The 23,063-nt window shown below is 51.3% G+C and overlaps 1 protein-coding gene across 5 annotated transcripts in view; it reads right to left on the bottom strand.

Annotated features, from left to right (window-relative positions):
- MYO1B (myosin IB) overlaps positions 1-23,063 on the bottom strand; it is a 131,987-nt gene that overhangs the window by 67,468 nt on the left and 41,456 nt on the right. For all 5 annotated transcript variants that reach the window (XM_059702587.1, XM_059702588.1, XM_059702586.1 and 2 more), the window contains one exon: positions 2,511-2,605. In XM_059702587.1, the coding sequence (XP_059558570.1) occupies positions 2,511-2,605 (95 nt within the window). The remainder of the gene's footprint in view (positions 1-2,510; positions 2,606-23,063) is intronic.

Here is a 23,063-nt window from a genome sequence, read left to right as displayed (position 1 = left end):
GTTTCCCGACGTCAGGATCGTCTTCCCAGGCCCACAGATTTCTTCTGATGTCCTCGGACTCGCGCGGTGACGGCTCCCGCATGTCCCGCCTCCCAGCCCCCATCAGTGCTTAGGTCGTGTTCTGCAAACGCTGGGCATCCACAGCAGAAAACTGTGAGCGCACTGCCTAGAGCAGCCGTGGGCACTGTTATGGACACATCCATGATGCAGGAGAATCATGGATCGGCTGCCTCCTGCACGCCCCACACTGGGGATCGAGCCCGCAACCCGGGCCTGTGCCCTGACCAGGAATCGAACTGTGTCCTCCTGGTTCATAGGTCGATGCTCGACCACTGCGCCACGCCGGCCGGGCCATAATGAATGTTTTATGCAGCACAGCAATACTGAAATAAACAGGCCCCAAAGAACCCCACGCGCCCACACGTCTCCCCGTGTGTCCCAGCACATACCCTGCAGGTACGAGTGTCCCCAGCATGGAAGACCAGTGACAGCATCAGCTACCACGGGCGGCTCACAACTCAGTGGAACAGTCACTTCTTATAAAGTAAGCCCTGCTACCGCGTGGTGCTTTAACCCTTTTCGGTCCAACGCCGAGGCTGACTCGACAGACCAGGCGCTAGTAGCAGGTCCAACGTCGAGGCTGAGGTCGACACTGCAAACCGGTTCAACATTCAATCACGTCAACTAATTTGGACCAGACTGTTCGAATTCCAAAAATAAAACTGGACCGCAAAGGGTTAAGCTATCAGTAACGATTCTTCTTGAGAAGAGGTATGATGGGCAAAGTGCTAGCACGTCCGGGGCCCTCGATAAATGTCGGCCCACGAACCCAAGGGCTAGGGGTTCGATTCCGGTCAAGGGCATATACCCTGGTTGCAGGCTCCCCACCCCAGTGGGGGCACGAGTGCGAAGCAACCAATTGATGTGGCTCTCTCACATCAATGTTTCTCTCTCTCTCCTCTCTCCCCTGCCTCTCTCTAAGAATCAATGGGAAAAGCATCCTCCAGTGAGGATGAACAAAACAAAAGAGGAGCCAAAAAAAGAAAAGAATGAATGCCAACCCCCTGAACCGGTCCCAGCCACCCCCTCAGTCTTTCCATCAGGCAGATCCGGAGCCAACAGGAGACGGGCCCTCCCTCCACGAGGAAGCAAATGGTCTGACTCTCCCAGAAGGAGGAGGTCGCCGACGTGGCCAATTAGTGGCTGCGCTGTCTTCTTGGCGCATATGTTCCCGAGATGAGGAACTGCCGAAATGCATCCAAACCAGTGGCCACAGCCCACATCTGATGACTCACTCGGGAACAAATGGGTACAATCAGACCCTCAGAGAGCACGGGGCGGGGCACACGTAGGTGCACACTTGTGAGGGGGTGCAACCGTTTATTCTTGTGTTATTATCATTTTTATTGATTTCAGAGAGGAAGGGAGAGGGGGAGAGAGAAACATCAGTGATGAGAGAGAACTGTTAGTAGGTTGCCTCCTGCACGCCCCCTACTGGGGACGGGGTCTGCCAGCCGGGCATGTGCCCTGACCTCCTGATTCACAGGTGGGCACTCAACCACTGAGCCACGCCGGGCAGGTGGAAACCAAGGTTATTAATCTGACAACGAAACAGCCAAGAAAGTGGAAACATTTAAACCCCACTTTGCAAACCAGCAGGAATGACCAACGACCAGCCTCGGCTGTAACACAAGAACACACGGCACAGAAGCCACGGGGTGTGCTACCCAGCACTGGGATGCAGTCCGTAAGAGCACAGCTCTGCGTGGTGACCGTGGCGACGCCATGTCGGGGTGGTCGCATCGCGAGGTTCATACAGGCAGAATCACTAGGACGCACACCTGAAACTAACACACCGTCATCTGTCGACTATGTTTTAAAGGAGAGCATGTTAGAGATGGAACAGACAGGCAGCCCCCATCTCCCTCACCACCCTCCTCCTTCCTGGCCCTCAGTTCCGCGGGGGGAGACCCGATGGCAGCAGGGGGAGCCTGCAGAGTGCGCTCGCCAGTGCAGCTCTCCCCACCCTCTCCCGGTCGCCAGGCCCCAGGCAGAATCACCTCTCACTCCGGCCATCAGTCATACAAGGAAAAGCACAAGGGAAAACAGCACAATCCCTCCAAAAAATACATAGAGGTTCCTATCTGGTTCCGCAGCATTTTGCACATAATTTTTATCATCCCACTAGAAATATAGACAGCCCACCTAAAGCTACAAAATTCTCAGTTCTGTGGGCTTCCGGGGAAGTCAGCCTTCCCTGGCCTCCCCTCCCCTCCCCTCCCCGCAGGGAGGCGCTGTGCTGCAGCCTCCTGGAGCCCCGAGCCCCGGCCTCCCTTAGGCAAGCAGCCCGGAGCCCCGGAGCCCGTGGCACAGGCGCCTGGAGGCCCAGCGAGCGGCGGCCCAGCACGGCCTCGTGCTGATGACCGCACCGCGCTCTTGGCTGTGGTCACTCTGCCACCCCCGGGGCACTGGCCATCCAGCAGAGCGGGGGAGGCTGGCCGGGGTCTTACCTGTCTTCCCGGCTCCGCTCTCCCCGGTGATGAGAATGCACTGGTCCTTGTCTTGATCTCGCAGGGACCGGTAGGCTTCATCCGACAGGGCAAAGCTGCAGGGCGATGGGAACAAGGCCTTAGGGTCAGCTCACCATCACGTGGTCATCACATGTCATCATATGTAACCTGAGGGTCAGCTCACCATCACGTGGTCATCACATGTCATCATATGTAACCTGAGGGTCAGCTCACCATCACGCGGTCATCACATGTCATCATATGTAACCTTAGGGTCAGCTCACCATCACGTGGTCATCACATGTCATCATATGTAACCTTAGGGTCAGCTCACCATCACGCGGTCATCACATGTCATCATATGTAACCTTAGGGTCAGCTCACCATCACGCGGTCATCACATGTCATCATATGTAACCTGAGGGTCAGCTCACCATCACGCGGTCATCACATGTCATCATATGTAACCTGAGGGTCAGCTCACCATCACGCGGTCATCACATGTCATCATATGTAACCTGAGGGTCAGCTCACCATCACGCGGTCATCACATGTCATCATATGTAACCTGAGGGTCAGCTCACCATCACGCGGTCATCACATGTCATTATATGTAACCTTAGGGTCAGCTCACCATCACGCGGTCATCACATGTCATTATATGTAACCTGAGGGTCAGCTCACCATCACGTGGTCATCACATGTCATCATATGTAACCTGAGGGTCAGCTCACCATCACGCGGTCATCACATGTCATCATATGTAACCTTAGGGTCAGCTCACCATCACGTGGTCATCACATGTCATCATACGTAATAGGGTCAGCTCACTATCACATGGTCATCACATGTCATCATATGTAACCTTAGGGTCAGCTCACTATCACATGGTCATCACATGTCATCTTAGGGTCAGCTCACCATCACGTGGTCATCACATGTAACCACCTTAGGATGCAGCTCACTTTCACAAGGTCATCACATGTAACCTTACGGTGCAGCTCACTATCATGTGGTCATCACATGTCATCACATGTAACCTTAGGACGCAGCTCACCATCACGTGGTCATCACATGTCATCATACGTAACAGGGTCAGCTCTATCACATGGTCATCACATGTCATCATATGTAACCTTAGGGTCAGCTCACCATCACGTGGTCATCACATGTCATCATCATATGTAACGATCAGCTCACTATCACATGGTCATCACATGCCATCATATGTAACCTTAGGGTCAGCTCACTATCACATGGTCATCACATGCCATCATATGTAACCTTAGGGTCAGCTCACTATCACATGGTCATCACATGTCATCATATGTAACCTTAGGACACATCTCATCACGTGGTCATCACATGTCATCATATGTAACCTTAGGACACAGCTCACCATCACGTGGTCATCACATGTCATCATATGTAACCTTAGGGTCAGCTCACTATCACATGTAACCACCTGCAACCTTAGGGTCAGCTCACTATCACATGGTCATCACATGTCATCATATGTAACCTTAGGACGCAGCTCGTCATCACATGGTCATCACATATAACCACATGTAACCTTAGGGTTAGCTCACTATCACGTGGTCATCACATGTCATCACATGTAACCTTAGGATGCAGCTCACTATCACGTGGTCATCACATGTAACCTTAGGATGCAGCTATCACGTGGTCATCACATGTCATAATATGTAACCTGGGTTGACTTAAAGTCAAACACCTAACTTGAGCGCTTACTTCCTCTTGTCTGTCACAGACAGAAATACTTAACTGTTGTCCCCAAAACTGGGCACAATTCATCAAGCGGAGAGTATGTTAGAATCTAAGAGAGAGGCTCAAAGGGATTGCTCTTCTTCCAGGACTCGAGAGAGCCCTGATTTCAAACTGCCAGGAAATCTCACCAAATTAAAGTGCCCAGCACTGGGGAGACGGGGCTGGCCGGCGGGCACACCCTCTCAAACACAGGGTAATGCCATCCGACCCGTCTGTGCAAACACTGGCCTTGGCGTCACTGCTTGAAGAAACGACCCGAGGGCCCTGGCTGGTTTGGCTCAGTGGACAGAATGCTGGCCCGCGGACTGAAGGGTCCCGGGTTCGATTCCGGTCAAGGGCACATACCCGGTTGCAGGTCCCCCAGCCCTGGTCGGGGTGTGTCTCTCTTACCTAGATGTTTCTCTCTGTCTCTCCCTCCCCTCCACTCGCTCTAAAAATCAATGTAAAAATATCCTCAGGTGAGGATTAACAAAGAAAGAAAGAAGGAGAGAGAGAAAGAGAGAGAGAGAGAGAGAGAGAGAGAGAGAGGAAGACACAGGCCCCGTCCCCATCCTGTTCCTTCTCTCTGGCAGCATCGGCCCGGCCCAGCACCATGCCAACACGTAACCACACGCTGAACCCACAGGCCCGCCTCCCGCCCGCCCTGTAATTGAGGAGCCTAAATAAACTTTACAGACATTCTTACTTCAAAACAGTTGCGACCCATATGCTTCCCATTATCCTGGAACACATCAGCACTGTCATCGACCACACACACAAATGAGCGGTGTGTTATCACACAGTGACGATGGCGTAAGGGGCACACAGGGTCCTAGCTCGCCACGTCGGAGCAGGGTTTACCCGCGTCTCCTGTCCCTCGCTGAGCGCTAGGAACAGAGACAGGCAGGCCGACCTGGGACATGCTCCTTCCAGCTCAGCTCAGGGCGGCTCCCCGGGAGCCGCAGGTGCCCAACCCTCGGTCACTGCCACCGGCGACCTGTGGCTCCGAGGTCGGAGCAGTTCGGTGTGGGCTCCTCTGCTACGTGCTGCCCGGGTGGAGGGGGGCGGCCTGTTCCACACCATCCAGCCGCTGCCCACGCGCCTCCTCCCTCCTGCTTCTGTCCGGACTGTTCATCTCACGGCGGCTCTGCCCTCCTGGGGCTCGGGCACTGGCAGGGCTGCCCCTCCCCAAGCCCCGCGCCCGCCGCCCGGCCATGTCCTTCCCAAGCTCACCTCACTGACTGCAAAGCCACGATGCTCCACAGCACAGCGCACCAGGTACAGCGCCCGTCCCCCCAGCCCGGCCGGCTGGCTGCCCTGGCCCTGGCCCTCCCCCACAGGCGGCCGGAGAAAGCACTCCCGCAGCGGCTGGCCTCCCGAGGGCCAGCCGCTGGTCACCTCCGCCAGCCAGAGAGGCGGGCAGAGCGCGCGTGTCCGGGCACCTTTCCTGGACTTAGGGTACCGCCTGTAGCTTCCTATTTCATGCTTTTCCTTCGAGAGCGCTCAACATGTGAGTGGATCCCCGTTCCCTCCATCTTGCACCCTAGAGCACGCCTCTCACGTCACACCCGGGATCGCTGCGTTGGAATTCAACCCTCTTCTCTCATCCACGACTGACACCTACAGATCTCCACCTACAGATCTCCACCAACAGATCTCCACCTACAGATCACCACCTACAGATCTCCACCAACAGATCTCCACCTACAGATCTCCACCAACAGATCTCCACCTACAGATCTCCACCAACAGATCTCCACCTACAGATCACCACCTACAGATCTCCACCTACAGATCTCCACCAACAGATCTCCACCTACAGATCTCCACCAACAGATCTCCACCTACAGATCTCCACCTACAGACCACCACCTACAGATCTCCACCTACAGATCTCCACCAACAGATCTCCACCTACAGATCACCACCTACAGATCTCCACCTACAGATCTCCACCAACAGATCTCCACCTACAGATCTCCACCTACAGATCTCCACCAACAGATCTCCACCAACAGATCTCCACCACGTCTTTCCTTCCCAGCCCGGGGGCAGCCCTAACAACCGGGGCTTTCCAAAGCTAAGTAACAAAACAAAAAAAGTGTTGTGTGTTTTTTAAACGTTCTAACCATCCAAGAGTTCCACCGGTTTCTAACTTCATATGGAACCCGGTCGAGGGCTGATGTGGCCCAGAAGGAGGACATGGAAGAGAAGGAAAAGGAGAAATTACGAGTGGCGGGTTTTGCATGGTAACCTTGAGGGGTTTTGTTTGCTTGCTTTCTTATTTGTTTTTAAGGAAAAGCAGATGTTGACCTTCCCTGTAAAATATTATTGTAGCTATATCTTTTTTAATTTAATTTTTTTATTGTCTAAAGTGTTACATATGTCTCCTTTTTCCCCAAATGACACCCCCCCCCCAGGCATTCCCACCCCAGGCAAGCCCCCACCGCCCCAGTGTCTGTGTCCATTGGTTATAGCTATCTCTTTCTTTATCATTGTCTCATATGCAAAATGCAAAAAACGTTCACCCACTTGAGAAATGTCACCTTGACAAATTAGTGTTATGCCTCCCACCAAACATTCCTTCACCCTATCACATCTTAAAGGAAAACTTCAAAAAAAATCGTTATAGTTATTTATTACAGATAACTGTAACTTTTTATCCAGGAAAGGTTTATTGCATTCATGTCCTATGCCAACATAAATATGGTAAAATTAATATCTTTACAACTATACAGTTATCTCCTCAGGGCCACAACACTGTAAGCATTCCTAACAACCCAAGCCCTGGAACAAGGGAAGATAAAACACAGGAGTGAGTCTCCCTTCAAAATAAATTGCAATGGTCAAAATGAACACGATGAAGTAAAAAGGAAAGACTATGAAAACAAACATACAGAACAGAACTGGGGAAAGGGAGGTGGTGAACAGACCTAACCGGCAAGGTTTCTATATTTTACATACTAACAGATGGTAAAATTCTAAAAAATAATAAATCAAAACATTCAAAAGAAGGCAGGAAAAAGAGGAACAGACACAGAGGAGACAAACAGAAAATAAATTATTAAATGGCAGACCTAAATCCAACCACGTCGATAATTACATTAAATGTTGATGGACAAAATACTCCAATTACAGGGCAGAGAATGTTGAATGGATACAAAAGTGAAACCCAATTAAATGCTGCCTGCAGGAGTCACTCTTAAAATAGAAAGACATGAACAGGCTGAAAGGAAATAAGACAGAAAAGGATATTCCAGACGAAAACAACTGGTCGAAAAAACATGCATTGTGCTTTTCTCTTGATGCATCTGAAGTCCCTCGTTGCCATCTCAACATCAGGACGCCATCCCGCGTCATGGCATCACTGATAGCAGAGTGCAGGTGAGGCTTAACTATCTTCAAATGAGCTGCACCCCTTCTTCTAAGAATATTTTATCCACACCGAATTTCCTAAGTTCATAGACATTCTTTTATCCCAAACCTAACTAGCTACATTGGTTTCTTTTGGCTACATAATTGAAAAGGTTTGTTTCTATTGCCTGTAAAACAGAAATCATCTCATCTGAGATTAATCATTTTAAGGTGACATCTGTGTTTTGATGACAATTGTAAAACATCAAATAAAGCTCAAAAGCCGGGTTTTAAAATAGTACACGTCAAAAAGACACAAAGGCTTAAAATTAGATTGGTTTACGAAAAACGGACTCCACGGTATTTCTGCGAAATTTCATAGACTGTCTGAATCAAGCTCAATGTATACACTGGGTCTCTTACGACACGACTCAAAGACATTTTTTAATCTTGACCGTCAAATATCACCACTGAGAGGACAAAACCCCACCTCTGGAGGTTCATATACAATGGCTCACGGGTGTTACACTGTTTTAAGGAACCACAGAAATCCCGTGTGACTAGCCAGGAACTTCTTTTACTTACAGTATCGGCACTGACGCGCGAAGCTCTTGATTTCAAAAAGCCATGTGCTCGCTGTGGATGATAATCCACAACAAACAGCCACGAGCTCTGAAGGGGTCATCGTCTTCTTTCAAGACTTTAGGAATTTTATTTAGAGCTCACCCACATTCCCAAATCCTCCCAACCCCGTGCGCCTGGTCATTATCAAAACCCTAATGGAGTTCCTCCATCAGCCCCACCCAGGGCCCTCACGGAGCAGTCAACACCCTGGCCTGGAGACTGATGGGGAGACTGACAGGGGACGGGCTGGCCTCTTCAAAGGTGGGTTGCAAAAGCCAGGTACTGGAGACAGGCCTCAGGAAAGAGATAAGGGGCAGAGAGGCTGCCGTGCGCCAGGAAGGAAAAGACGGGGCTGGAGATAGGATCGCAAGGAGGAAACATCTGCCTCCCGGGCCTGGAGGCGGCTCCCTGGATGCAGGGCACCGCCGTGCGGCTGAGAACTTCCTTCTGAATCGGTGCCCTGAGCGGAGCCGCAGGGAGCCCTCGGGGGCAGCAGCATCCTGCCCAGGGCCTGGCGTGCAGCCAAACGCCCGGAGGCGGGTCCGCTCCGTCGGTGCTGCTGCAGGGTCTGACCTCACAGGTGCATGGAGGGTGGGTGGCTCTGCTGCCTCGAATTCCTCTCCTACTCATGACACGGAGCAGCATGTGGAGGCTGGGGGAGAGCATCCACCGGGCGGGGCACCCAGGAGTCAGAGGCGTGCACTCAGTAAGAGAATCTCTCCTCTGGAAGCTTAAAATCTAACAGGAAAGATCCTGAGTTCCCCCCGTGAAGGGAGTGTGAGGAGGTAGTGAGCCCACCAGCAACCCCTAAGGACCCCAGGAAGGGAAGCATGGCTGTTCCTCAGAGCGGCCGGCCAGGGAGGCTGCAGCTTCTGAACGGAGGCCCGGGCAAGGAGGAGGCCGGAGGACACAAAGGCCAGAAGGAAACGGTGTTATTTCCCCGTCCCCGTCCAGAAAGAGGCAAAACACACCTGATCTGGGGGAAAGGGCAGAGGGACAATCAGGCTCTTAATGCAAATTCCATGAGCCCGTGAAGTATTTTTAGCATCTCTGTTCACAAAAGAAACACCAACAATCGCCTTTTATTACCCGACTCAGAAACAATCCCACAGCGTCACAGTCCACAGGAATAACCCTTTCTGCTCACAGTAACTACAATCAAAAGCAAATTCCCACCACGACTGCTTATTCGGGGGGGCAACCTAGCTATTCCAATTAATTTCATAGTCAGTTTTCATGTCAGTCTAAAATTATTTTAGTTGCTACTTCATAACTGTACTGCTGTGATGAATCGTCATGTAAATATCTGATATGCAGGATGGTCTTAGGCGACCCCTGTGAAAGGGCCGTTCGACCGCCAAAGGGGTCGCGACCCACAGGTTGAGAACCGCTGGTCTAGAGAAATAATTGACTAACTAGGTAATGAGCTTTTTCTCCTCATTTCTGGCCTGAGCGCCCGTCAATGGGGAAGCAGTTGTCTGTGGCCAAGCAGCTTTCACAAGCCGCCTGGACACAGCGTCAAAACCTGGCGTGTGTCAGCACCATGACTCCGTTCCTGACCCTCTCCTCATTGCAGCCAGGTTTACCCTTTGCTGTGATGTGCTCCCGGAATAAAGTGTTTTCCCCGCATCTGGAAAAACTCAAAGCAAGTTTGCATCACCCCTGCTTTCCAACACCACGCTTCTTGGAGCGCCCGGGTTTTAAGGAGCCCGCGTGCTCCTGCGTGGGCACCGGGGAAGTGTCAGGGGCACGCGCGCGGGGTTCCTGGCAGTCAGGGCCTGAAGGACTTGGTCCCAACATGGCCCAGAGCCCCTCCCGCCCCCGCCACACTCCAGGGTTTAAGAAGCACCCATCCAGGTCAAGTTTGCAAATTCAGGACATAGGCAACATGCAGAAGCCTGGCCTCTGGGTTTCCAAACAGAAAACAAATGTCTTCATTTTACAAAGAAACTCTGTGACCGCAAGGAGACCAGAGGATCGCACATGAGACCATCGAGTAGAACCCCCTACGAGCACGGGCAGGCTCAGGCCTGGGTGACGGACAGCCCTCCCGGACAGCACCCAGTGGGGTCCAGAAAGGACGGCCACCCCTTATCTGCCCCTCTTCCAGAAGGTTCTCCCTCCTCCTCCCTCCCTGACCCCAGCCCTGATCCCCACCCCGGGGAAGGGGCTTCAACAGAAGATAAGGAAGCTCAGGACGCCAGCGGGTCTGTCTGCACAGAATCTGGTGACTATTTTTATGTTTCTTTTTTTAAATGCGAAAACGTCTGCCTTTAAAAACGGCTTCAAAGTGGCCACATAAGCACGGGTAAACCAAAAATACCCTCTGCCGGCCGCAGGCTGGCTGCCCGAATGCTCCGCCTGCAATGCGGGCGGTCACTCCCTCCGCACAAGCTGCCGGCTCCACGGCTCCACCAGGAGCTGCCCGGACCCAGGGGATGAGGGGTGCGGGGGGTGGGGGGGGGGTCATGGGGACTGACAGCAACGCCCTACTGCTGCCGCTAGATTGAAAGTGGGCACAGAAAGTGCCCGGACACTAACAAAGGGGTGGGAACAGCTCTCAGATTGTCCGTCGCACAGAAAGCACAGATCCAGAGGAACCCAGATACGGAGCATTAAACATCTGCTTTCAAGTGTGCTAAGCCATGTCCACGTCGGCAAACGGACCGTGTAGACACTGTCACATGCACAGAGCGCGTACATGTTTGAGAGAAGCTTTCTGATCAGCGAGCAGGCAGCCAGCATGTGCCACCCACCACATGCCTGCAAGTCATCTGACAAAGCCTGGATCCTTAAGAACCAAACTCTGAGCAGCTGAGAAGAAAGTCCCGGAAGCCAGCACCACCCTCCCGGAGGGGCGGGGAGGGGGGCTGGGGGATACGCCCCAAGGCTCTCTGTGCGCACAGACTGGGCCCTGGAGAGCCAAGTGCCAAGAGACAAGCTTCTATCTTCAACCAAAATCTTGAACTTAACAACTTCCTTTATGTAAATCCAAACGGGTTTCTGGTTACACAGCGAGGTCAACATCCGGCCAGCGACGCACACAGATGCAACCCCTACAGCTGTGTGTGACAGGCCGCAACCAGCCAGGCCCCCCAGGGCTGTCCATCTCCCCTGGCTCCCTCCCTGCCCAGACCCCCACTGTCCCCGGCACGCGCCTTCTTCTGAAAAGCCCTCGACAACTCCCCTTGTCCCAGGAGCCCCTTGCCCGTAGGCCTGTAAACCTGCGCTCCGATTTCTCAAAGACTTCGCCTCCAGGTGCTCCCCCTTGAGAGCGGGGACATGACTCGCCTCCTCCGAGCCTGACCCGGGATCTGCACGGAGTGTGTGTGGCACGGGCCCCGACACCGTCATCTACCGTTCACGCAAGAAGGTGAAAAAATACGGCGTTTTCAACGTCTACGTTCACTTACCAACTATTTCCAAACAACCAAGTACAGGGGAAATCCAAACAGATGCCATCAAACATGCGTATGTACACGCACACGCGTGTGTCTATGAAGACAGAGCCGGACGGACTTAAAATCCTCAGAGGAGGAAGTTAAGAGGAAGTGGGAATCGATCCCACACTCCGGCTAAAAGTCCTCCCTGGGTTACTTCTCAGGACGCAGCCCCCTCCCTCCTGCTGGTCTCAGATCCTTCGTGAAGACGAAGGCAGACCATCGCCTTGACTCTCGCTCTCCCGCGTTAGGCAGGCCGCCCGCACGCGGTCACCCTGCGCGAGGACCCGAGGCGCTGGCAGCTTCCGCTGTGAGAAGCCAGAGGGACCGCAGTCCCTTCCAGCGGCGGGGCCGCAGCCTGCTGAGAACGGGGCTGCCTCTGCTCCCCAGACCCTGCCGTCCAGGGCTCCCCGACTCCCACGCCTCCTGGGAGTCCCCGGCACCGTCCGTCTGCCCTCCCACGGGAGACCCCGCCCTGGAAGGAGGCGCCGTGTCCCTGGTGTCCTGCCCCAGAGAGAGCCCTGCAACGTGGAGGTGGACACCCGGGGCTTCTGTCCGAGGAATGAACCAACTCGGCAGCGACTCCTGGTTCCGTCGCTGTCCCTGCAACGGGTTAGGAGGCTGCGGGAAGAACTGCAGGAGCGACCTGCTCCTCTCCCGCGTGTCTCCCTGCTCCTCTCCCGAGTGTCTCCCTGCTCCTCTCCGCGTGTCTCTCCGGCCCCTGAGACCTGAACCCAATCAGCACGGGGCGCCCTAGCAGGAGGCCCATGGCCCTGGGTGCAGCACCCCCAGGCAGCGGCAGGCTTGGCGACAGGAGAAGAGGCACAGACGCTCCCCAGTTGGCTTCAGAGCGGTGAGCACTTACGGAAGGAAAACTTCTCTGCAATTTGTCTAAACAATCCTTCAAATATGGAATCCCAATTCCTCAAAATATCCGATGGCTCCTAAACATACTGCTTTAGATTCTAAAGAAAGAACACACACACACACACACACACACACACACACACACGACTACTCTCTGCAAATGTGTGTGCTTTCAATGCCTACTGATGGAGGAAATACCCATTTCTGCAAGAATGTCCCCCAGCCCGAAGACTGGGATCACCCCTACACTCTCCACAGCTGCCAAGTGGCCATCACAAACTGGTTCCGGCCTGGAGAGCCTTCTGTTTGCGATGACTGACGGCCCACATCCCCGCAGACTGGCGGGAGCCAGCTACTGAAGTAAGTCCTGGTTTGCTTCCTCAATTTTCATAAAATGATGGCAGCGCAACCCATTACTCAGTGGGTTTCAGAATTAACGCTTTTAGTGACAACAGAGTATGTGTGCTCGGTGCTCTTTCCAGAGAACAAAACCTCAAATGGTCTGCAGATCACCCTGAACTCAAAGCCCACTTGTGAGAAAACAGAAAATAAAGGTACATCCGAAACGGTCGCAGAGCGCCGCCTGCAGAAGACGGTGCGGCCTACTGCTCCTTGGCCTCCCGCGTCCAGTCACACCCCCACGAGTCAGGCACCTGTCCCCGTGGTTCTCAGCCTCGGAGGCACATCAGACTCACCTGGGGAGCGGATGCCTCGTCCTCCCCTCTCCATACTCTACAGATTCTGATCAAATTCTGTGGTGGTTCTGCCCGGCCGGTGTGGCCCAGTGGTTGAGCGTCAACCCAGGAACCAAGAGGTCACCGGTTCGATTCCCGGTCAGGGCACATGCCCAGGTTGCAGGCTCGAGCCCCAAGAGGGGGCGATGGATGATGTTCTCTCTCATCGACATTTCTATGTATCCCTCTCCCTTTCTCTAAAAATCAATAAGGACTTATTTTTTAAAAAATCTGTGGTGGTTCTACTGAGCAGCCCAGGATGACTTATCCGTCTCATAGACCTGCTTTTCCTAAACGGTGCTGTGCTCTCTGCTCCCACTTAGTGAGGCGGCAGACGAAGCAGCTGCTCTATTTTCTGCAGGGGGGTCTGGGGAAGCATTGCTCACGATGACATCCTTCACGTCCCAAGTCCCACAAGAGAAATCTCTCCTGACCCTCACTGGTGAGGAAAACGGGGCTTCCCTTGGAAACGCAAGTGCTTCGGCCTTACGTGCAAGACCAGGGCTGTCGCTTCGGTTTCACCCACAAGGAAATGAAAACTCCCAGGTCCATAACCACGGACGACATCCTGGTATTAACTTTCGCTGGGCTCTGCCTTCCCAAGAGCTATTCGTTTGATAATGCTGGCGGTAGAACAGTGACTTGCCCCCAGTCCATGGTCAATGTGAAGAGATATAATAATTAGCCCCTCGTCATCTTCCTCACACACTTATGAGCTACCAGAGACGAAATAATGCGACTGGTGTGACTAAAATCCATGCAGACCTGCACAGCTCTTCTTTGTTTTGCTTTGGCCTTTAGGGGGAGAGGAGCAGAGAAGTGACAGATGGGTAGGCAGAGGGACAGAAGTCTACCAGCTCCCATCTTTAACTGCATTCATATTTGGAAAAAGAAGTTAAAGTTGTCCTTAAACACAACCTAAAGGCCCCAGTGTCGGGGAAACGGATTTTTATTTATTCACCACCCACCTGGGAAGAGTCGAATCCAACAAATTAACATCGCACTGACTTAAGTTTCAAAGCTGGATGGAACCAGTTTACCATAATTCCCAATAGATGACTATGTGAATTAATATAGATGAGATCAGCATCTAATTTTCTAAAACTCTCAATAAATATACTGGTTCCAAAAAAAATAAATAACATGGGAATTGGACCAAAAGCATATCTATTGCCATAAACTATCAAAGCATTTAGACACACCTTCAAAAATTCATATTAACTATTTCTATAGACCATAGCAATGAAACACTTCTAAAAGCCTTTTTTCATAATAAATCAATCAGCCACTAGTCCCTGTGCTGAACAGCCGTGTGAACGAAAGGGAGCAGTAACAGAAACATGGAAAGTGAGCCCACGATTTTTCTTCTGTAGCTTAGCATGCATTCCACTGAGATGAACGCGGAAATGCGGAAACGCACCGCGATCACAGTCATTACAAGAAAAAGACCTATTTGAGAAGAACTTGAAGAGGACCCATTTTCTTTCTAAATTAAACTACTGAACTCACATTCACATTCAGGCAGAAGCTGGCTTTAACCCAGGAGTTAACTTATCAAACAGCTAGGAACCCCAATGGAAATGAACGAATGATCCTCGGAAATAAAATCATTCGGGCGCCATGCAACCAACGAGCTAACTCCCCTTCCTTCTCCCCTTCCTGGGCACAGGGGAGGCTGTATTTCCCAGCTTCCTTTGCAGTTAGGTGCGGGTGGACCCATGTGACTGCACACTGGCCAACGAATAAGGACTGACCTTGCTCTCTCTTCACCTGCCACAGCCAGTGTTCCAGTCCTTACAGCTACAAGTTCAAGTTCGTAGGCAGTTGGATGTGAGTCACAAATTGGAGGAGAGCCATCTGACCCGACCCCCTTGGGGTGTGCAGTCGGCGAGAAACAAACCCTCCCTGTGTCTTACCTTGGGATGGGAAGGCTTGCTGCCCAGGCATCACCCACCTCATTCTGACTCACACATCCCTTCTAGTCCTCCCTCACTAGATCTCAGGCATCCTCAGACTATCAACTTGAGTTCCATTTCCAACCGGTGGAACAGTGGTTCTCAACCTTCCTAATGCCGCGACCCTTTAATCCAGTTCCTCATGTTGTGACCCAACCATAAAATTATTTTCGTTGCTACTTCATAACTGTAATGTTGCTGCTGTTATGAATCGTCATGTAAATATCTGATATGCTATATGTGTGTTCCAGTGGTCGCAACCCACAGGTTGAGAACCGCTGCAGTGGAAACGGTTAGCAACCAGCACAGACAAGCGGAAGGCTGCGTATTTCTCAGGTCCCTGACACGTACCAACGCTAGGATCCGGAGGAGGCGCGGGGATCCCGGGCACACCCCAGAGGAGCCACTGGAGGATGCATATAAATACGAGGACTTCTGTTTATGTCCTTATTGATCATTTTTTAAAGTTCTCGTTCTTGGGTATGTTTTATAGGTACACAATACATAAGGATGACATTACTTGAATGTAACTATACGTAGATGAGCAAACATACTAGATGGACTTTAATACCTCCGATGTGGAGGCAACAAAGTAAGTATTGCAGTCCCTGCTCAGAAAAATGCTTACTCTTGCAGAAGTCCAATACTTAAATAGGGAACAATTAAATGTATTAAGGTTGAACACAATAAAGTGCCATATAGCCCGGCTGGCGTGGCTCAGTGTTTGAGCATTGACCTATGAACCAGGAGCTTATGAGTTCGATTCCCAGTCAGGGCACATGCCCGGGTTGCAGGCTCAATCCCCAGTAGGGTGCGTGCAGGAAGCAGCCAATCAATGATTCTCTCTCATTATTGATGTTTCCATCTCTCTCTCCTTCTCCCTTCCTCTCTGAAATCACTAAAAAAATATATATTTTTAAATATTCTGGATATTTAAAATATATATATAATTTTGACATCATGCATGCCATGGAAAATGTATGCTAGGGCCACCAAGGGGCCTTTTGGAAAGGTTTGGATGCAGGGGTATCCCGGATGCATCTAGAAAGACAAGTAGGATTTAAATATGCGGAGGAGAATGGAGTGAGTATAACGGAATATGAGGCCGGGTGCCCAGAAAAGGGAAGTGAAAGAGGCAGTGGAATCGGCCAGAGGCGGCCAGTGAAGCCCAGCTCACAACTCACTGATCACCAGCTACAGATTTTTTCAAACTCAACCTCTTCGTTTCACAGCCAACGTCTTCCCTTAGGACTGACTTTAACTTTATAAGTTCTATTCAAGTTCAACGCCAGGTATACGCAAACAACCAAGAAAAGGTGAAGTCCCGAAATGTGAAAACAAGACAAAGATGTTCAAGTTTTGAGATTCATTTATGCTTCTTTACCGATGCCTGCAGGATGAAATATGGCACCCACACACACAGGCATGGCTGGAACTGTGACAATGAACAGTATGTTGCATTATGAAAAGGAAGCCAATGTTCAAAGCATTGTACACCCTTTCTATTCGCTTCAGGAACAATGCCCACGGACACCTGTACACAGTTCCGCCTCCCTCCTTCCTGCCACCCACGGTCCAGGTAATGAGTAACCAGACAGCACTGACTCACCCGCTGCATGGGAGCCGGAGCGGCTACCGGCGTTCCTCTCCTAAGTTATGTCTTTATTCTGCAGTCACGTTCTTCTTTGCTGCATTTCTCTGACCGTGGGTAGGTTTCTGCGTTTTAAATGTCCTTGTTTTTATCCATAATGCTATTCACAGGAGCAAATTATGTCTAAGCCTCTGCTATCAAAAATGGCCAAGGCAATTGTAACTATAGGTAGAAGCCGCAGCAACACTGTAGGCTGGCGTGTGAGGTATATGAGTGTCAGAATATGTCTTCTGAAAGTAATCAAAGCAATGCTGAAAAACTAGCGATTCCTAAAGAAAGAGCCAAGAGACCTTAGCAACCCCTCCTCGTGAAAATATGGAAGCTGAAAGGAGAACTGGACCCGTCTGGTGGCCATTTAAGGTCTTTGGTAGGCAACCTAAGAAATAGGCCTGCATCTGTTCCCAGAGATGAAGGGCTCTGGCCCGGCCGGCGTGGCTCAGCGGTTGGGCATTGACCTATGAACCAAGGAGGTCACGGTTCAATTTCTGGAAAGGGCACATGCCTGGGTTGCAGGCTCGGTCCCCAGTAGGGGGCGTGTAGGAGGCAGCCGATCAATGATTCTCTCTCATCATTGATGTTTCTCTCTCCCTCTCCCTCTCTGAAATCAATAATATATGTATTTTTTTAATTTTTTTTTTTTAAGTTAAAGGTCTCTGGTACAAACCAGCAAAATCTTCCCTCCATCCAGATGCTTTCTAATGTTTTGCTTTTGAGGTGAACTGAAGAAAAAAGATTAGTATAAAATATACGTGTATATTCTAACTGTCTATTGCTAAGTTTTTGTGAGATTAGGCTAACCCAGTGGTCGGCAAACCGCAGCTCGCTAGCCACATGCGGCTCTTTGGCCCCTTGAGTGTGGCTCTTCCACAAAATACCACGTGCGGGCGCGCACATACAGTGCGAAGTTGACTTAAAACTTTAAGTAAAATTTATTAAGTTAATTTTAGGGAACGTTGTGGAGTGAAAGAAGATGTAGTGTCGAGGATTGAGAAAGGTTTGTTGAGATGGTTTGGACATACAGAGAGGATGAGTGAAAGGAGAGACGAAACAAGTATACAAGACGAGTGTGGATGGGAGAGTTGGAAGGGGTCGACCTCAGCGAACGTGCCTCCATCAGATTGAGGACGTTTTTAGCAAAGGCCAGCTTAGGAGGACCCTAATTAAGTTAATAACAATGTACCTGCCTGTATAGTTTAAGCTTAAAAAATTTGGCTCTCAAAAGAAATTTCAATCGTTGTACTGTTGATGTTTGGCTCTGGTGACTAATGAGTTTGCCGACCACTGGGCTAACCTATCTATATAATGCTTAGGATCCCCCTGGTGTAACTGAGGGTATTCTCTTTAGACCTCCCGCTGACCACCCGTGCATCTGGACGTTGGGCGCTCGCAGCCCAAGGGTAGGGCTGCAGATCCAACAGGAGGAGCGGCCCCTGTGGAAAATCGGTACATTGCAGCTCGAACCTCTTCTACCTGAGGAACGTGACTCGTCACCAATAGCAACTGGAGGGTGACAATTCTAAGTCATTTCCACGTTCAGTCATTCGCCACTCACTCATTAACTAACACCCCGCACGATACACCTACACATGCAGGCACGGTTAGCAAATCGGAAAACGTTTCCCGGCTGGGGACCGAAAATGCAAGATGGGCAATTCTTCCAGACACATAAGCTGATGAATTTAAGTAGAAAGTTCTCCATCTCCTTCAAACGCCTTTCCCCTCCCTAAAGCCCTGGCCCACTCGGTCTTCCATACGGAGCCAGTTATTACCTACAGAGAACACCTGTTTCTAGGACGCCTTCTTCACATCTCAACACGGGCGGCACTTTTAGAATCCCTGAACCCACCCATGTTCTGTGCTTCCTTCCACCGTAGTTCCTGTCATTGCAAATATGCTATTTTTAAATTTTTTTAATTGATTTCAGAGAGAAACATTAATGATGAGAATCATGCATCAGCTGCCCTCTGCACATGCCCTACTGGGGATGGAGCCCGAAACCTGGGCATGTGCTCTGAGAATCAAACAGGTGAGCTCCTGGTTCATAGGTCGATGCTCAACCACTGAGGCATGCCGGCCCAGCTACGCTATTATATTTAAATGACCTGTTTATGCAGCCACTCCCCTCTCCTCCCAACTGGCCTAATGATTCTTTTTTTTTTTTTTTAATATATATCTTATTGATTTTTTTACAGAGAGGAAGGGAGAGGGATAGAGAGTTAGAAACATCCATCAGCTGCCTCCTGCACACCCCCTAGGCACATGCCCTTGACCGGAATTGAACCTGGGACCCTTGAGTCTGCAGGCCGACGCTCTACCCACTGAGCCACACCGGTTAGGGCTGGCCTAATGATTCTTGAAGACAAAGACCACGTGTATCTTCTGCACAGTTTCTGGCTAATAGCAGGCCCCCGCGTTCATTCATTCACTCGCGCAACAGACACCTCTGGAGTGGCTGTTAGGCGTGAGGCCCTGTCCTAAGGCTGTGGCTACATGGGCATGTGAACCGAACACGGCCCTGCCCTCGTGGAGGGGACACTGGTCCAGGAGACAAAGGGTGAGGACACAACAAGTGAACATCCAGTAAGATGCCAGGTGATGAGTCAGGAACAAAAGTACGAAGGAAAGGAAAGGAGGCTGAGGGGGCGGTGAGTGAGTGACTGGAGGGGGCTGTGACTGTCGGCGGTGGAATCTGACAGTTCAGGTGTTCCTCACTGAAGTGGGAGAGCGAGGCAGCCCAGGACCGGGGAAGAGAGATGCAGGCAGTCTGCGTGCCAGCAGCAGCAAGGAGACCGGTGTGGCTGGAACCAGGGGGTGAGAAAGAGCAAATGCAGGCGGTGGCCAGTGCTCACATGCAAGGGAGTCCTGCAGGCCACACGAGCCCTTCCAAGAAAAACAATCCAATGGACGTCTTTGAGAAAGATGGCTTCAGCCAGCAGCCGTCACACTAGGGGAGAGATGATGAGGGAAGGGGAGAAGGTGTGGGGGGAGGAGACAACAGTAGAGTAGAAGCAAGGAGACCCATGAGGAGGCTGCCGCAATAATCTAAGCAAAAGGGGAGGGTGCTGGGCAAGCCCGGTGGCAGTGGAGGCGGTGAGATTGGGATTCATAAAGGCACAGCCAACAAGACCCAATGGTGGATTACACGTAGGATGGGAGAGAAAAGAAGAAAAGGGTTGTGGCGTGGACAAGCCAAAGGATGGTGTGGCCACTGACCGAGATGAGAAAGAGGAGAGGGAGGAGGGCAACAGAAGTCTGGTTTGGCCCGGCCAGCGTGGCTCAGTGGTTAAGCATCGACCTATGAACCAGGAGGTCACAGTTCGACTCCCAGGTCGTGGGCTCGATCCCCAGTAGGGGATGTGCAGGAGACAGCCCATCAATGGTCCTCTCTCATCATGGATGTTTCTATCTCTCTCTCCCTCTCCCTTCCTCTCTGAAATCAATAAAATATATATATACACACACACACTTATACATATGTATGTACATATATGTTTTAAAAGACGCATATGAAAGTTCAAGATGCTGCTTGGACACCCAAGGACACGCTTTAGAGGTGAATGTCCCAATACACCAAGGTTGCAGGTTCAATCTCCGGGCAGGACACATACAAGCAGCAACCAGTGAATACATAGATGGAATTACAAATCGATGTGTGTCTCTCTGTCACTCTCCCTCCCCTCCTCTCTTGCTCTAAAAATCAATAAAAAAACAAAGAGGCCACCCCACCCCATCCACCCTGAACGCGCCCTCTCCGACCAGGGCTTCCGTGTGGTTCCAAGTGCAGTTCTCTGTCAGCAATGAAGTAACAGACCAATTCTCCTGGGGGCTGAGCCCCAGTGCCACTCCTCTGGGTGAGATGGATCCCTTCCAGGCTGCTGCTGCAGAACGGCTCAGAGCCTGCCAAAGACCTGTCACATTTCTGGCAGGAAGCAAACTCTTTTACTGAGAATCAAACTCTTCCCTTTAAGATGATGCGCCATCGAAACGATCATGCGTGCTGATAGGGACGTGTGCTTGGCCTACGAGCTGAGGGCGAGGAGACGTCTCAGGCACACAGAACCACCTGCCATCGATAAATGTATTCTGATGTCACAATGACGCTCATGATAAAAACATCACGGTGGCACAGACCCAACCTTTGACTTTAATTTTCAAAGCTTCGTACTCTGAAAGAGAATAAACTGAGGTCTCTTCCTGCCACGAGTATATTTTCTGCAAGAAACTGTGCTGAAAAGAGCCCCAATAAAGCAAGACACCGAGAATAATAGCAGTTTGAGTGTCAGAGGCAGTAAATTTAGTGCATGGGGCTTTATAAAAGCGAGGATATATGAGGCCCAGAACATCTCTCACCAGAAACCCAGCCTAAGGAAGCCTGCAACTGAACAGCTGTCCCTCCTCCTCCTCCCCCCTCACTCCTTAAGAAAGCCCTTTCATACCCAGCTATACAAGCAACCCCTGAGAATTCAGGATCTAGCTGTTCTATCAGTTCTCAAAATAAATAAAATTTTATTCACTGAACGCCAACTCCGCTGTAGAAAAAATTCTCATAACACCCAAGGGCCAACCATGGACCCCCATCCTCAGCTCCCACACCCAACCACAGCACCTGTGCATTCTGAGATGTAACTATTTCTTCCCTGTGACATTGCTCTGGTCTTCCTTTATGGAGTAGAATGACATCAGGACTAGCAAGGTCTCAAACACACAAACATCGTCCCATGGCCAGCAGCGTGCGGTCCTGCAAAATCACTCTGGCACTAAATCAGGGGCCAGAGGCTCCCTGGAGACAGAGCGCTGGTGTCTGGACAACCAACGTGGGCGCTGTCCAAGTCCTCCCGTTACTGGCTTTCCCTTTTCAGGAAAGAGTAGCCAGATCGTGTTCAGAGCCTGAAGCCATTTTCCTCAGTCCTTACGGTTCACTGCAGGGTGTTTTGTTTTCTGAAATGGAGACGTTGGCTTCCACTTGTGCTTGCGATGCCGCGGCATCCAGCCTGATGCAAGGACACACTCCCCCCGCTCCTGGCCGGGGACCCCCAGGAGGGCTGTTGGCAGGGCCGCCGCTCCTCCTTCCAGTGGCGAGTTCCCTCCGCCAGACGCTTTCATAATCAGACGGTAGGTGCTCTACATCATGAATAAATAATTGAACCTGAACGCTCCGTGTGAAAGTGCCATAACATAACATTTTAGCTCACTTTATTATAAAAACTAGAGGCCCAATGCACGAAATTCCTGCAAGAGTAGGCCTTCCTTCCCCCGGCTGCCGGCTTCCCCCTGGCACCCGGGACCCAGGCTTCCCTCGCAGCCCCAGCTTCACCCGGAAGGTCGTCCAGAAGGGCGTCCGGTCTAATTAGCATATTACGCTTTTATTATTATAGATGAGAATGCATTCTCCTCATACTGCACTAAGTTTTGAATAAACTCTGCAAATATCCCACCAGAAGAGTCTGATCCCATTGACTTGTCAAAGGTCATACCAGCCATAGGCAACGGGAAACTCGTTAACACGTCTTTCGTTCTGTAGTGATCGAGCTCATAAAAGAACTGAGAGCCACGGAGATGCACAGGATCAAGTCTCTGATCTACAGAGGCTTCCTCCTCATGAAAGAGAGGACACTGGACCCAACGGACCGCACAGTGAGAAAGGTGGTGGGTACGACCACTGAGTGGTTCTGATGACTCAGAGGCCGGAAAAGGCACGTGTGGGTTAGGCAAGGGCTGACCTGGCCTTGGACACAGACCCAGGAGGCGGGCAGGCCGTTAACGGCAGAGACGGGCAGGTGGTGGGCCAGGTAGAAAGACACGGCCCACCACCTGCCCACGCGCCTCAAAAGGAGGCTCCGTGAAGGAGCTGGGTGGTGTGTGGGGTGGAGAGGAGAGCCGAGGTGGACTGTGGAGGCCTGGACACGAGGCCCAGCAACCTGGAGCTCACTCAAATGGGACGAGGGAGCCCATGACGGTTCCTGGGAAGGGAAGGAGCAGGATCTGATTTCAGGAAGACCCATCTGCTGGTGATAAACTGCAGCTAGTGCTGCCGGGTGCAAAGGCAATCGCCCAACAAGAGGCCAGTGCATTTAGTAACTAAAATACCCGAAGTGTGTGTCATCATGTTATCCTCACGGAGCCACGGAAGGTTAAATAGTGCGATCGTTTTCCTCGTCTCC

This window comes from Myotis daubentonii, chromosome 7 (genome assembly GCF_963259705.1).
Source record: "Myotis daubentonii chromosome 7, mMyoDau2.1, whole genome shotgun sequence".
Lineage (NCBI taxonomy): Eukaryota > Metazoa > Chordata > Mammalia > Chiroptera > Vespertilionidae > Myotis > Myotis daubentonii.
This window is presented reverse-complemented; position numbering and strand designations above follow the sequence as displayed.